The sequence below is a fragment of the Meleagris gallopavo genome, chromosome 27, assembly GCF_905368555.1.
Source record: "Meleagris gallopavo chromosome 27, MGAL_WU_HG_1.1, whole genome shotgun sequence".
NCBI classification, from domain to species: Eukaryota; Metazoa; Chordata; class Aves; order Galliformes; family Phasianidae; genus Meleagris; species Meleagris gallopavo.
The window spans coordinates 607,623-620,603 of NC_139430.1; the positions used below are offsets into that span (position 1 = coordinate 607,623).

At 58.8% G+C, this 12,981-nt stretch overlaps 3 protein-coding genes across 6 annotated transcripts; 1 reads left to right on the forward strand and 2 right to left on the reverse strand.

Annotated features, from left to right (window-relative positions):
* Nucleotides 1-319: 319 nt before the first annotated feature.
* SSR2 (signal sequence receptor subunit 2) lies at nucleotides 320-3,707 on the forward strand. Of its 2 annotated transcripts, XM_010723955.4 has the most exons (6): nucleotides 321-485; nucleotides 1,605-1,759; nucleotides 2,247-2,345; nucleotides 2,699-2,807; nucleotides 2,977-3,054; nucleotides 3,283-3,707. In XM_010723955.4, the coding sequence occupies exons 2-6, from the start codon at nucleotides 1,605-1,607 to the stop codon at nucleotides 3,391-3,393; spliced, it is 552 nt and encodes a 183-aa protein (XP_010722257.1). In that variant the 5' UTR covers nucleotides 321-485; the 3' UTR covers nucleotides 3,394-3,707. The 2 variants fall into 2 exon arrangements, with proteins under 2 accessions (XP_085066185.1, XP_010722257.1); XM_085210059.1 differs by lacking the exon at nucleotides 2,699-2,807 and having other exon boundaries at nucleotides 320-485; nucleotides 2,247-2,463.
* A 766-nt stretch (nucleotides 3,708-4,473) lies between these two features.
* On the reverse strand, nucleotides 4,474-9,366 carry LOC104914438 (cathepsin S). 3 transcript variants are annotated; one of them, XM_010723956.3, is made up of 8 exons: nucleotides 9,140-9,302; nucleotides 8,143-8,287; nucleotides 7,944-8,066; nucleotides 6,875-7,018; nucleotides 6,575-6,799; nucleotides 5,767-5,932; nucleotides 5,458-5,560; nucleotides 4,474-4,958 (listed from the first exon to the last, which is right to left on the reverse strand). In XM_010723956.3, exons 2-8 carry the CDS (start codon nucleotides 8,266-8,268, stop codon nucleotides 4,859-4,861), a joined length of 987 nt encoding a protein of 328 aa, XP_010722258.2. In that variant the 5' UTR covers nucleotides 8,269-8,287; nucleotides 9,140-9,302; the 3' UTR covers nucleotides 4,474-4,858. The 3 variants fall into 3 exon arrangements, with proteins under 3 accessions (XP_010722258.2, XP_010722259.1, XP_085066181.1); XM_010723957.4 differs by having other exon boundaries at nucleotides 8,143-8,300; nucleotides 9,140-9,273; XM_085210055.1 differs by lacking the exons at nucleotides 4,474-4,958; nucleotides 5,458-5,560; nucleotides 5,767-5,932 and adding an exon at nucleotides 5,980-6,485 and having other exon boundaries at nucleotides 9,140-9,366.
* Nucleotides 9,367-9,773: 407 nt separating this feature from the next.
* On the reverse strand, nucleotides 9,774-12,618 carry LOC104914440 (cathepsin K). Its single transcript, XM_085210058.1, has 8 exons — nucleotides 12,460-12,618; nucleotides 11,751-11,868; nucleotides 11,522-11,644; nucleotides 10,943-11,098; nucleotides 10,645-10,863; nucleotides 10,396-10,561; nucleotides 10,105-10,210; nucleotides 9,774-10,009 (listed from the first exon to the last, which is right to left on the reverse strand). Exons 1-8 carry the CDS (start codon nucleotides 12,465-12,467, stop codon nucleotides 9,910-9,912), a joined length of 996 nt encoding a protein of 331 aa, XP_085066184.1. The 5' UTR covers nucleotides 12,468-12,618; the 3' UTR covers nucleotides 9,774-9,909.
* Nucleotides 12,619-12,981: the final 363 nt, after the last annotated feature.

A 12,981-nucleotide genomic window follows, 5' to 3' on the forward strand; every position in this document is an offset into this window, starting at 1 on the left:
GGAATGGCTGGAGGTGGAGGGAGGGCAGCTTTCAGCTGGCTGTCAGGGGGAAGTTGTTTGCTGGGAGAGTGGGGAGGTGCTGGAACAGCTGCCCAGAGAGGCTGTGGATCCCCATCTGTCCCTGGAGGTGTTCAAGGCCAGCAAGGATGGGGCCCTGGGCAGCCTGGGCTGCTGTGAGACGTGGAGGTTGGTGGCCCTGCACTCGGTGTGGGGCTGGAGCTTCGCGATCCTTCAGGTCCCAACCCGGGCCGTCCTGTGACTCTGCTCACACACACACTTCCCAGAGCACTTCCGGGCCGCGCGTTGCGCTCTGCGGTGCACTTCCGGTCAATCCGCTCAGACTTCCTGTCCCTTTGAGCTGACTTCGGCTGACGCCGACTCCGACTTTTCTCCTGCTGATTTCCGCTTTTCCCCTGCTGACTTCCGCTTTTTCCCCTTTGACTTCCGGTCTCTCCGTGCTGACTCGGCCTTCCGCCGGCGCGGAGGTTGGGCGCTGCGCGGTGCTCGTGGGGCGGCCGGGGTGGGGGGAGAAAGGGGGGAGGGGGCCGGTGCTGAGGCTGAGGCCCCGGGCCTGGTGGTTGGAGCCGGGTTGGTGCTCGGTGCGTTGGGGGGCCGCACGGCGGGTCCCCGGGCACACGGTGCGGGCCGTGAGGCCTCCAGCGCCCGGCCCGGTGAAAAGGCCGCAGCTTGAGCGGCTGTGCGGCCTTCCCCGTCCGCCCCGCGGCCGCTGCGGAGCTCGGTGAGGCGGTGCCACGTGGTTCGGAGCGGGGAGAACCGGGGGCTGGGTGAGCTTCGGTCATCACAGAGGGGAAGGAGCCGGTCCTGGAGGCGGGGAGGCGGCGCTCGCTTTGGTTCCGGTGTGAGGAAGGAGCGGGTTTGCTTTTGCGAGGCAGCGGTGGAAATGGTGCCGTGCTTCACGGCGGCGATTTGTCGTGTGACGGTGATAGGAACGGAGGGAACGGCTTCAGTCTGCACCAGGGGGGAGTCAGGCTGCCCGTTAGCAAATCCTGCTGCTCTGAACGAGCGGTCAGGCGCTGCGATGGGCTGCCCGGGGAGTGAGCGAGTCACCGAGCCTGGGGCGTTCAAGGGACGTTTGGGTTTTGTGTTGAGGGACGTGGTTTAGTGAGAGCCGCTGGTGATGCGTGGATGGTTGGGCTGGATGATCCTGTAGGTCTTTTCCAGCCTTGGGGTCTGTGATTCTCCGAAATTCATTGCTAAAATTGGGGCGGCTCTTAGTTGCCATAACTTCCAGAAGGGGTTTTGTCACCGGGAGTCTTTGCTGATAACCGAAGTGTCGTAAATGGGAGCAGCGCCCAGCGGGGCTCTGAAAAGGGAGAAAACTGCCTTCTTTCCTGCCCTGTGTGCCCATGTGGGCCGCTGCTGTGTCCTTAGTGACATTCCTACAGGAGAGCATTCAGGTATTGCAGAGACATGCACGGATCTGCATGGAGCAGTGGGTGTTTTTTCTGCTTCACGACACCGCTGTGAAGCACACAGCTGCTCACACCCTGCTCTGTGTGAATGCCAGCCTTGCTGCAGTTGTCCCATTCGTGTTTTCTTTGCAGCGCAATTATTGATGCCATTCTGTTTTCCTTTGCCTCCAGATGAAGCTCCTGATTCTCGCTGTGTTTGCCCTCTTTTATGTGGCCCGCTGTGAGGAGGGCGCCAGGCTGCTGGCCTCCAAGTCTCTGCTCAACAGATACGCAGTGGAGGGCAAAGACCTCACTCTGCAGTACAACATCTACAACGTTGGCTCCAGGTAAGCCTGCTCCCTGCTTCTCACGTTCTGTGTGTGGGCCTGGAGGACCTGTGAGGATTTCTGGGCTCTGTGATGCACTGTGATCCTCCTCCCCCAACTGGGAGCTCACCACAGCGCACGAAGGCTGAGTTTGCTTCCTCCTCCTGGTGCTGTTGTCTCTACTTTTGCTGTGTCTGCCTGGCATGGAGCAGGAACTCATCTCGTGATGCTCTTCTGCCCGTTCACACAGAATCTTTCTTTGCTTCACGGGCATTTTCTTTGCGTCCCATTCCCTTTTTTGCAGCTTCAGTTTTGCTCTCCTCTTTCTGCAGTCTCCTTGTAACACACCAACCCCATCCCCCTCGCTTCTCTTTGTGCCCTTTTTGTTTCACAAATCACTTCTCCCAGCAGCTGAACCATCAGTGTGGGGCTGCCGTCCCTTCGTTCAGTTCAGCACCGAGCTGTGACTCGCTTCTTATTCCATTTTTTCTTCTCCTGTTGCTTTCAGTGCTGCCTTAGATGTGGAGCTGTCGGATGATTCCTTCCCCCCGGAGGATTTTGGCATTGTCTCTGGGATGCTCAACGTCAAGTGGGACAGAATTGCTCCGTATCTTTTCACATTTTGGGTTTATCTTCCCTCCCAACGTTCAGTTTTGCCCCTGAACATCTCATGGTTCTCCCATCCTCTTTCAGTGTCACGGAAACGACACCATGCCAGACCTGGGGTGAGGTGTTGGGTGCAAACCTCTCCTCTTGAGGGTGCCTTAAAAAGCAAACAAACAAAACTTGCTTGCAGACAGACCCAAATCAGCGTGCAGTTCATATGGTTGGGGAAAAAGGGGTTGGTTGGGTCAGCTTTGAGTGGGTCTGGGTACCTGTAACTACAAAGAGCCCTTTTACCCAAACCCTTACGTTCCTTCCTTTGGAGTACCCCCGTTTTCATTAACTTGTGGCCCTCAGAGCAAGCAATGTGTCCCACACTGTGGTTCTGCGGCCTCTCAAAGCTGGATATTTCAACTTCACCTCTGCTACCATCACCTACCTGGCACAGGAGGGCGGACAGGTGGTGGTGAGTGCCTCAGCTGCATATGGGATCTCTCCCCACACCGAATGGTGGAGCTGCCTTTCTGTGTCCTGTTTGTTGGGGGATGCTACGTGTCCCCGCGGTCTTAAATTCACGTGCTGTGCTGCGAGGAGGGAAGGTGGCAGATCCTATTCCTCTCCCTTTGCTTTTTCAGGTCGGTTTCACGAGTGCTCCTGGGCAGGGAGGAATCCTGGCTCAGCGTGAGTTCGACAGGAGGTTCTCCCCTCATTTTGTGAGTATCTGTCAGCTGGGGATTGCAATTGCACCGCGCTCAACTCCCCCCACGCACAGGGTGGGATTGCAGTTCATATCAGTGGTCCAGAAGGGCATCGCTGAGCAGGAGAGCGGGTTTCATCCCGGCTCGGAGGAGCAGTGCAGGATTTCAGCAGAGGGAGGGCGATCCGAGGGTCTGAGACGGAGCTGTGTGCGATTTGTTTTGACTCGGAATGATTTCTTCCAGCTGGACTGGGCGGCCTTCGGCGTGATGACTTTGCCCTCCATTGGGATCCCACTGCTGCTGTGGTACTCGAGCAAGAGAAAATACGACACCCCCAAGACCAAAAAGAACTGAGAGTGGCCCCGTGGGCCCGGCACCCCCAGAGCTCAGGAGAGAGCAGCACAGAGCAGAGGAGCACAGAGGAGCACAGAGGAGCACAGAGGAGCACAGAGGAGCAGGTGTGTTCAGATCAGCAGCAGCAGCTCCTGAGAGCGCTGCATTTCAGCCCTGTTGGTGAGAGGGGGCCCCTGCTGGCACCGCTGTGCTTTTTTTCCTCGCTCTTATTGCAGTGAAGAGTTGCTGGTTTGGTTTTTCTTTCTTCTGTTGCTCTGGTGAGGGTTGAGGTGTGTGGAGGTACGGAGGATTTTGTAATAAATGCCCTGAAAGAAGCCTGCCTTTCTGTTACTGGGAGGTGCCTCCAGGAGCAGCTGAGGGGTGTGCAGATGGGAAAACAAATCCATACGTTATTCCAACAGGAAGAAGAGCAGAAGAAGAGAAGCAGTGGAAGTGTGGGGAGCAGAATTGGCTTTGCAGGGTTCATTCCTTTGCTCCCTGCAGGACTGGTGCTTGGCACAAGCTTGCCCAGCAGCCCCAGGTTGTCGTTTGTTCCTTCCCTGCTGCGAGTGAATCCCACTGCAGCTCCGGGTTGGACGTGAGTTTGTGCTTTTCCTCTGGAGGTGCTGTGGTGTGATGAGGAGTGTTGCAGGGGGCAGTGTGAGGTGGGGAATGGGGAGCCCTCGGAGATCTCTAGGGCACGTGGGGAAGCCTCTAATTCACCCAGGAGCACATGGAGGAGGTCTGGGAGTACTGTAGAGTGCCCTAGAGTACAGTAGGGGGTACTTGGAAGTGTCTGTTGTGTCCTAAAAGGTCTGGGTTTGCTCTGGGGTACCTGAGAGCACACTGGGGGGTTTCAGAAGCCTCAAAGTCATCCCAGAACACACTGAGGAGCTCTGAGAGTTCTCTAGGATGCTGTGAAGTCACCAAAGCACGGACAAGAAAACTCCAGCATTGCTGCCAGGGACAACAAGCAGGCGAATTCCCACCATGGGGAAAAGGAAACAGCAGAGCAGGAGGTGCGCAGCTGAAGCTCCTCCTGGCACACGTTTGTGCCTCCAGAGCCCACACACAGGATTTGGGGGATCGCTGAAAATGATCTTTTATTTTATTTTATTTTATTTTCCAAACAACAATCTGCAATTTCATAGATATCACGCAGAGAGAAAATCACAGCCGCGTCGCCGCAGCGATCAGAGAGGAAGGCGAGATCTCCGTTTTAACAACTGTTGGCATTGCAGTTTTGCTATGGGGGAACAAAGGACAAATCACCTTTTTTTTTTTTTTTTCTTTTTTTTCCTTTTTTATTTTTTCATCCTCCAAGAAGCAGTCAGTGGGTGTAAACCATCTGTAAACCATCCTCGAAAATCCTCCCACCAGCTCCACACAGAACTGCACCCAGAGACAGAAGCTGATCCTTGCAGGCAGTGATTGACAGAAGCTGGGTCCGAAGACGGAGCCCTCCCCGAAGCACAGAGGGGTGCTCCTATATCTGTGGGTATGAGGCATAGCTGGCGATCCCGCAGTGGTTCGAGTGGTTCCTTGACATGCGGATGTAACCCCCGTCGCCAAAGCGTTCGCCCCAACTTTTGGGAGAGGAAACGAACAGGTTAGAAAAGGCAGATTCCTTTCTCTGCAAAGCGTCGGTGCTGTCAGCACCCCAATGCTTTTCATGTCCCTGCCACAGCTTTTTACAGGCAGCGATGAAACCGTTCTGCAGTGCTTTCATCAACCTCTGAATGGCATTTTGAACTCCAGATTCTTTTTCCTAAGGGGAATTTGGAGGGCGTGAAGTGTCCTAAAGGCATTTTGAGTCCCTTCTCGCTGCCAGAAGGACGTTGGGGTGCTCTGACGTGACTGAGCACGAACCATGGGGAACGACACAAGGACCGAAACTGACTTTGTCGCACTGACAGCCCCACTGCACTCTGCATCCAGCTGCCCTCCCGTGCTCTGCATGTCGTGGTTGGACTCAATGATCTTTAAGGTCTTTTCCAACCTGAGCCATTCTACGATTCTACGAACGTCAGATGTTATCACATCAGTGGGTGAGGGGAGCCCGCTGCACACCCGCAGCGCCTTCACCTGTTTTTCACCAGCCAGAAGTCCTTCTCGTTCAGGGTGCCATACCCAACCACCAGCACGCCGTGGTTCACCTCCTGTGTGCAGCGTGGGTCGTCGTACACCCCTGCAAAGCAGCACAAAGGGAGCACGGCGTCAGCCCCCCACGCTCAGCGGGACCAATGCTGACCGGCGCCTCCATCTGAGCCCTACGCCCCAATTTGCCCGATTCACCCCAGATTTCAGCTCCGTCAGCTTTACATGCAGAGATACAGAAGACAAAGCGTGGCCACAGATCTGCGCGGCCCCAAGTAAAGGGGAAGAGGGTCGTACCTGACCGGTACAGGAAGAAGGTGGGCTGTGCTGCATCGATGGCGACAGAGACGGGTCCGATGTTGGCAACAGCATCTTTCAGGGCAGCTTCATCAGCATATGGCAGCTCCACATACTTGGAGCACGTGGCAGCACGCGTGGAAACGTTGTAATGGCACGTCCCGTTCTGGTGGGAACAAGAGGAAGGTGTGGAAACCACCAGGAGACCTCGAAACCTTCAGGTGCTTCGACCATTCTACCCTACACCACCCTGTTCTTTGCTTCTCTTTGACCATCGTTTTTCTGTACACAGAATTACGGAGCAGATGGATGAATCGCAGAAGCACAGAACTGTGGGATCACAGCACAGGAAGGGACCACAAAGACTGTAGAACCGCAGAGCCACTGAGTGCTTGGGTTCAGAGAGACCTTAAAGTCAGAATTTTAGAATGTTTGGGTTGGAAGGGATCTTGAAGATCACAGAACTCTGGAATCACAGCACGGTTGGGTTGGAAGGGACCTCAGAGACCACGGAACCGTGGAGTTCTGGAATGGTTGCGTTGGAAGGGACCACTTCTCCTGACAGCTGTCCCTTTGACCTCCTTCCACACACCGTGTTTTGAAGCCACTGAGTCATTCCAGGTCATTCCAGGTTTTGTCTTTTGACATCCAGACTCTCCACATTGGGACATTAATTTGCTCACGGCTCAGCAATGTGACGCAGCACGGGGACAGCATTGCTACGGGTGACATCAAAAAGCTGTACAAATGTCATTCACTGGAGGAATTGCCAGCTTGGTTCTCCTTTCCCTTGAGGAGCGCTGCCTACCTGAGCCATGTAGGGGTAGGACTCCTCCGAGTCGATCCCATTGTTGTCTATGATGTACTGGAAGGCGTTGGTCATGAAGCCCCCACTGCAGCCCTTGTTGCCGTACATCATGGAGCAGTCCACCAGGTTCTGGGCACTCAGCGACACCAACTTCCCCGTTTTCAGCTTCACCTGAGCCTCCAGGGCTCCCACAGCACTGAACGCCCAGCACGCCCCACAGGGGCCCTACAAGAACCCGCACTGGTGCTCAGCGCCGCCTTTGGGACCGCAGGACGGGATGGGACGGGGAGAGCTTCCCACCTGGTTCTTCACCTCCGTGACGCAGCCCTTCTCCCTCCAGTCCATGGCGTCCGGGGCTCCGCCGCGCTGGTGGTACCTGGAGGTCCTGTTGTTCCCGTAGGGGACACGGAGCCCCGTCAGGAGCGCGGCCACATCCTCGCTGCTCTGGGAGGAGAAGCACCAACTCGTGACGTCCCTCCCTCTGATAGGACTCACGCAGGGCACGTGGGGGCTGAGTTTCCCTTGAGATGCGGAAGTTAAGGGTTTTTGGGGAGATCTGTGGCTTTTTCTTTAAATAGATTTGTGGGTGTTTAAGTCCCAACCATTCACTGGAACGGGCAAGAAATAGAAAGCACGAAGCTGGGCTCCAGCAGCTCTGTGTCTCATGGAACCACCCCACAGCCCCGGGGAATGGAGTGGGTACAGTTTGCACACACGTCATGGCCAGGACCGGGTCCACACACCACAAACCCTGCATTAAGAGGGAGATTTCCTCACACCCCGTTGCCTCACACGGGCAGTGTGGCGTTGCGAGCCCACGGGAGGCCGCGAGGAGAGGATGGGGTGAATCACAGAGTCGTGAAGGCTGGAAAAGACCTCCAAGATCATCAAACCCAACCATCAACACGCGACCACCGCCAGGCCCGCTCGTGGAGCTGTGGGATCGTTAAGGTTGGACAACACCTCCGACATCACTGAGTCCGACCATCGCTGCACCGTTACCACCGCTGCCATGCCCGCTCGTAGAGTCAAGGAATTGTTAAGCTTGGGCAAGACCTCCAAGATCATCAGGTCCAACCACCACCACACCACGGCCGTGCCCGCTCCAAGAGTCATGGAATCGTTAAGGTTGGAGAGGAGCTCCAAGACCACCGTCCAACCCCAATCCACCCCCTGCACCCACTCACAGAACCATTAAGGCTGGAAAAGACCTCCAAGATCTCCAGACCCAACCCACCCCCACCGTCCACGTCCCCCAGTGCCACATCTCCGGGCTTCTCGGACCCCTCCAAGGGTGGTGACCCCACCCCTCCGTGGACAGCCCTTACCATTAAGGCTTTCCCTGCCCCATCCCGCAGTGCCCTCTCACCATATCCCCCATGTGGTTCATGCCCAGCTGGTAGGAGTGCAGCCCCAGGGAGTGCTCCAGGTTGTGCAGCATCACCAGGCGCAGGTTCTTCTCCCACGTTGCGCGGCGCTGCCCTTCCTCAATCTGAAACCAAACCCGACCCCGCAGTTCAACCCCCGGGGCAGCCGCTGCGCCCCCCACTGCCCACCTCACCCCGTACCTGATGGCGGTACACCTTCCCGTGGGCTTTCTTCCAGAGCTCCCAGTGCTGATCCAGCGTGGGGTCCGGGTGCCCCATCACGGCCACCAGAGCGAGCAGGGCAGCGATGCAGCGCAGCAGCTCCATGTTGTGCGGCAGAGCGGGGCTGCGTGTGAGCGCTGCGTGTGAGCACTGCGTGTGAGCACTGCGTGTGAGCGCTGCGTGTGAGCACTGCGTGTGAGCACTGCGTGTGAGCGCTGCGTGTGAGCAGTGTGTGACAGAGCCGGTTTGGTGAGGGAGGAGCGGGTCGGGGTGTCATCACTGGGTGATGCCAGCCGCCCCGTCCTGACCACAGCACCGCAGCTCCGGGATGGACTCAAAGAGCCCTCGGGGGGAGGTTGGTCGGGTGTCACACGGAGGGGGAAACATCTGGACACGGAAAGGCGTCTGGACGCGCAGACACGGCCGGACACAGGGACACGTCTGGACAGAGGGACACATCCAGACACAGAGACGTGTCCAGACACAGGCATGTATTTGGACGTGGGGACACACCTGGACAGATGGACACATCCGGACACGTAGACATGTCCAGACATAGGGACACATCTGGACAGAGGGACTCATCTGGACACGGGACACGTCAGACACACGGACACATCAGACACACGGACACATCTGGAGACACGGACACATCAGGCACACGGACACATGGACACATCAGACACGTCAGACACACGGACACAACCCCTGAGCACTGCCCTCCTTCCCTCCCCACGGCGCTCCGTGCGCCCCATGGCCGCTCACACAAACCTGTGATTTTCCAACGCCTACCAAAAAAAAAAAAAAAAAAGGCAAAGCCACGAGAGCCCCGTTGCCACCCATCCCCCCCAGGAGGGGCTGCTGCTGTCGTCCCCCCCTTGGTGGATCCAGGAGGAGATGGGGCTGCACCCCACGCTTTCACTTCCCCATCACGCGGAGCTCCCACAGCTCCGCACCGCGAACGCGACGCACAAACCTCAGCGGGGCCCGAAGGTGGTGGGGGCGGTGGGGGGCACAGCCACGTCTGGGGGGCACCCGGGGGTCCCCGATGTCCCCGCACCTCACACCCAGCGCCCGCCGCGCGCGGCGAATCACATGAGCCCAGAAATGAGGAAATGCTTTGATTTCGTTTTCACTTTGCTGAGCGCCCAACCCATCGGCTCCCATTGGCGGAGCGCATCCGGTCCGCTCCTCACAAATCACCTCCTGTCACCACGAGACCCAAAGGAGCGCACGCAAAAATCACTTTTTCTGCTCGACTTGACCAAAAATCACTGCTTTTTCACGTGGTTTGGCCAAAGGGGCCGTACAAAAAAAGCCCCTTTTTTTTGCTCACTTTGACCAAAGTTGACCCTTTCTCTTTGCTGGCGCAGAATTCTCGTGTAGAAAAGTCGTCTTTTTTCCCCTCTGCTTGACCAAAATCACCATTTTTCACCCCAACAGAGTGAGGTGGCCCACAAAGAACGCGTTTTGTGTCGATAAGGAGAGCAGGAGGGGACATTTGGGGGGAGACAACCCACTACTCCCCCACTCATCACCACCACCCAGACCCCTCCCCACTGAGCAGCCCCTCCGCCCATCCCGTAACGAAGAGACTCTCCACGCTCAGCTTTCTCCCCAACCACTTTTATTTGAAAAACAAAATCCCATCGCCCTCCGCATCCCCCAGAGGACGCAGAGATGAGATATTTTGGGGGGGGGTTCCAGCCCCCCAGCCCCACTCCTGCAGGCGGACGTTGGCACCGCTCACATTTTGGGGAAGCTGGCGAGGTTGGCGATGCCGCAGGCGTTGTTCATATTGCGGGCCAGCAGCACGTAGCCCTTATTGCCCCACTCCGTGCCCCAGCTGTGCAAGGGAGGGGTGCAGCGCCAGTTGTTGCTTCGGCCATCCCAAGGTTGGGGGGGTGAGGATGGGTGGGCGGGGGTCCCGTTCTGCCATACCTGTTCTTGAGGATCCAGTGCTTGGTGCCCTTCTGTGCTCCGTACCCCACTGCCAGCACCGCGTGGTTGATGTTCTCTGCGTTGCAGCTCGTGTCGTAGTACACACCTACGGGGGTGGGGGGTGGTGGCAGAGCTCCGTGCCTCAGTTTCCCCCCAAAGTATGGTTCCCCCATCCTTCATCCCCTCCGTGCCTCAGTTTCCCCCCCAACGGATGGTTCCCCCAACCCTTCGACCCATCCATGCCTCATTTCCCCCACTGCCCCCCACGATTGGGGTCCCTTCCCCCCTCACCGCGGCTGTAGAACTGGAAGGAGGGCAGGCTGGCGTCGATGCCCACAGAGACGGGCCCAATCCTGGCCACAGCCCGCTTCAGAGCCTTTTCGTTGCCCTCGGGGATCTCCCGATAGCCGCGGCATTTGGCCGCCTTCCCGGTGGGGCTGTACATGCAGCTCTCATCCTGCGGGACCCGCAGGGCCGAATGAACCACGGGGACGGGGACATACGAGGGAATGACCCCCAACGCCCCCCAGCCCCCCAGACCTGCCCGATGTAGGGGTACGCGTCCTCCGAGTCGATGCCGCGGTTCTGCCGGACGTACTCGAAGGCGTTGGTCATATAACCCCCCCCGCAGCCGTTGTTGTTGGAGACGCAGTCCACTAAATTTTGGGGGCTGAGCGAAAGCAGTTTCCCCGTCCGACGCTTCAGCTGCCCTTCCAGAGCTCCCACCGAGCTGAAAGCCCAACACGAACCGCACTGCCCCTGAGGGATGCGGGGTGACGCCGTGGGGTGACGTGGGGGGGCACCACGCGGTGCGGACCCCCATCAGCACCGCGCTCACCTGGTTCTTAACGGGGGTCACGTAGCCCTTCCGCCTCCAATCCACGGCCGGGGGGGCTCTGCTGGTCCAGTCGGGGATGTACAGGGTGCCATTGGGGCGCGGGCGGCTCCGGGGGACCCTCAGCCCCGTCATCGTCCTCACCACCTCCTCACTGGTCTGGGGGTGGAGTGGGGGGGGGGAGCAGCCCTGGGGCTCAGCAGCACCAAAAGGCGCCACTGCTGTCCCCAGCGCTGCCCCCATCGTGGTCCCTATTGCTGTCCCCACCGCTGCTCCCATCGTTGCCCCAACCACCGTCCCCACTGCTGTCCCAGTTGTCCCCACCTGTCCCCATTGCTGCCCCCATCATAGTCCCCATTGTTGTCCCAATTGTCCCCTCCTGTCCCCATTGCTGTCCCAATTGTCCCCTCCTGTCCCCATTGCTGTCTCCACCGCTGTCCCCCCTGTTTTCCCAACCACCGCCCCCACTGCTGTCCCAATTGTCCCCATCACAGCCCCCATCGCTGTCCCCATTGCTGCCCCACTGTTTTCCCAACCTCTGCCCCATCCCTGCCCCCATTGCTGCCCCCCGGCCCCACTCACCAAATCCCCCAGCTGGTTCATGGCCAGCTGGAAGGAATGCCTTCCCAGCGCGTGCTCTGCATTGTGGGCGTTGATGTATTTCAGGTTTTTCTCCCAAATCAATCTCCGCGATATTTCATCCTCCTGGGATGAGACGGAGCTGGGACGGACGGACGGACAGACACTACCCTCACCCCCAGCACCACCCCCATAGGGACACCACCGTCCTGCAGCCCCCCCAGCCCCACACCTTGCCGTTGTACTGCTTGCTGTACTTTCTCTTCCAAAAGTCCCATTGGGCGTCCAGCTCCGGCTCGGGGCGCAGCTGTGCCACGGCCATGGGGAGCAGCAGTGCCAGCAGTGCGGGCCTGGGGGGCAGCAAATGAGGGGGGGGGGGGGCTGAGCCCGGTGGTGCTGAGAATGGGGTGGGGGGCAGCATCCCAAGCATCCCACAGCTCCAAGGAGTGGAGCCCGTGGGGACACAGAACCCAGAGCTGCAGCAGTGTCGGCTATAGGGGACCCTCAGCACTCCTCACCATGTGGGGTCCAGGACCCCCCCCCCACTGCCAGATTTGGGGATCGGGACCCCAACCACCCCCCCCCCCCCCACTGTCAGATGTGGGCCAGGCCCCGCTGGCTGCATACAAACATCCCATGATCGGGGACAGCTGGTTCTCATCAGAGCTCTGCTGGAACCCACATCAGGATCCCGTGGCTGGGCAGAGGGGGGGTGGGGGGGAGCCATCAGTCCCTCCCACTTCAGCCCCCAACCCCCCCCATACCCACAGCCCCCAGCATAGGGCAGGCAGCACTGCAGCCCCCAACCCCTCTCTGTGCCTCAGTTTCCCCTCCCTGACCCCAAACTGCAGAAGTTCTGGATGTCGCCACATCGACCCCATTCCCTCCATCCCCATTGGGCCATCTTTCCCTGGGGGGGGCACAGCAGCCCCCAGCCTCACCGCAGCATCGCTCTGTCAGTGACGGAACCTCAGTGTGGACGGGACGGAGCGGCTGCTGCTTCGTTGGCTCTTTTATGGCGTCGGATTGAGGAAGTGGAGCAGCTGGAAAATGTTGGCAGTGGGACCGAACAGCATCAAAGGGAGGGAGGAGACTGAGAGGAAGGGGGGCAGCCCCCCCTCTCCCCCCCAATGCTTTCACATGATGCTGCTGTGGGGTGAGGGCTGAGTCACCCCATAGAGGGGAACCACCAACACTGCGTGGGGTCACTGCTGAGCATGGGGGACTCTGGGCGCCCCGGGGGGTGCAGAGATGGGGGTCAAAGATGGGGGTCCAGGCAGCGGCTCTGGGGGGAGCAGGCAGCGCTTTCCCTCCTGCAGCTCTGCGCCACCCCCCTTCCTTCACTCACTGCCCCATGGGGGTCACGCAGTGCAGCCACCCCCTGCCCCACTCCTCCCCCCCAGATGGGGATGAAGAGCCCCCAGTGTGGGGCTGTGAGGGGCAGACAGACAGACGGACCCCCC

Coding starts and splice junctions, on each gene's coding strand:
- SSR2 (XM_085210059.1), top strand. CDS start 1,605: ATGAAGCTCCTGATTCTCGCTGTGTTTGCCCTCTTTTATGTGGCCCGC. Junction 2,464..2,976: donor GACACCATGCCAGACCTGGG/GTGAGGTGTTGG, acceptor TTGCTTTTTCAG/GTCGGTTTCACGAGTGCTCC. Junction 3,055..3,282: donor GGAGGTTCTCCCCTCATTTT/GTGAGTATCTGT, acceptor GATTTCTTCCAG/CTGGACTGGGCGGCCTTCGG.
- LOC104914438 (XM_010723956.3), bottom strand. CDS start 8,268: ATGGAGCTGCTGCGCTGCATCGCTGCCCTGCTCGCTCTGGTGGCCGTG. Junction 7,019..7,943: donor TGAACCACATGGGGGATATG/GTGAGAGGGCAC, acceptor TTCTCCTCCCAG/AGCAGCGAGGATGTGGCCGC. Junction 5,561..5,766: donor CTTCTTCCTGTACCGGTCAG/GTACGACCCTCT, acceptor GCTGCTTTGCAG/GGGTGTACGACGACCCACGC.
- LOC104914440 (XM_085210058.1), bottom strand. Junction 11,645..11,750: donor GCAAGCAGTACAACGGCAAG/GTGTGGGGCTGG, acceptor GTCTCATCCCAG/GAGGATGAAATATCGCGGAG. Junction 11,099..11,521: donor TGAACCAGCTGGGGGATTTG/GTGAGTGGGGCC, acceptor CTCCACCCCCAG/ACCAGTGAGGAGGTGGTGAG.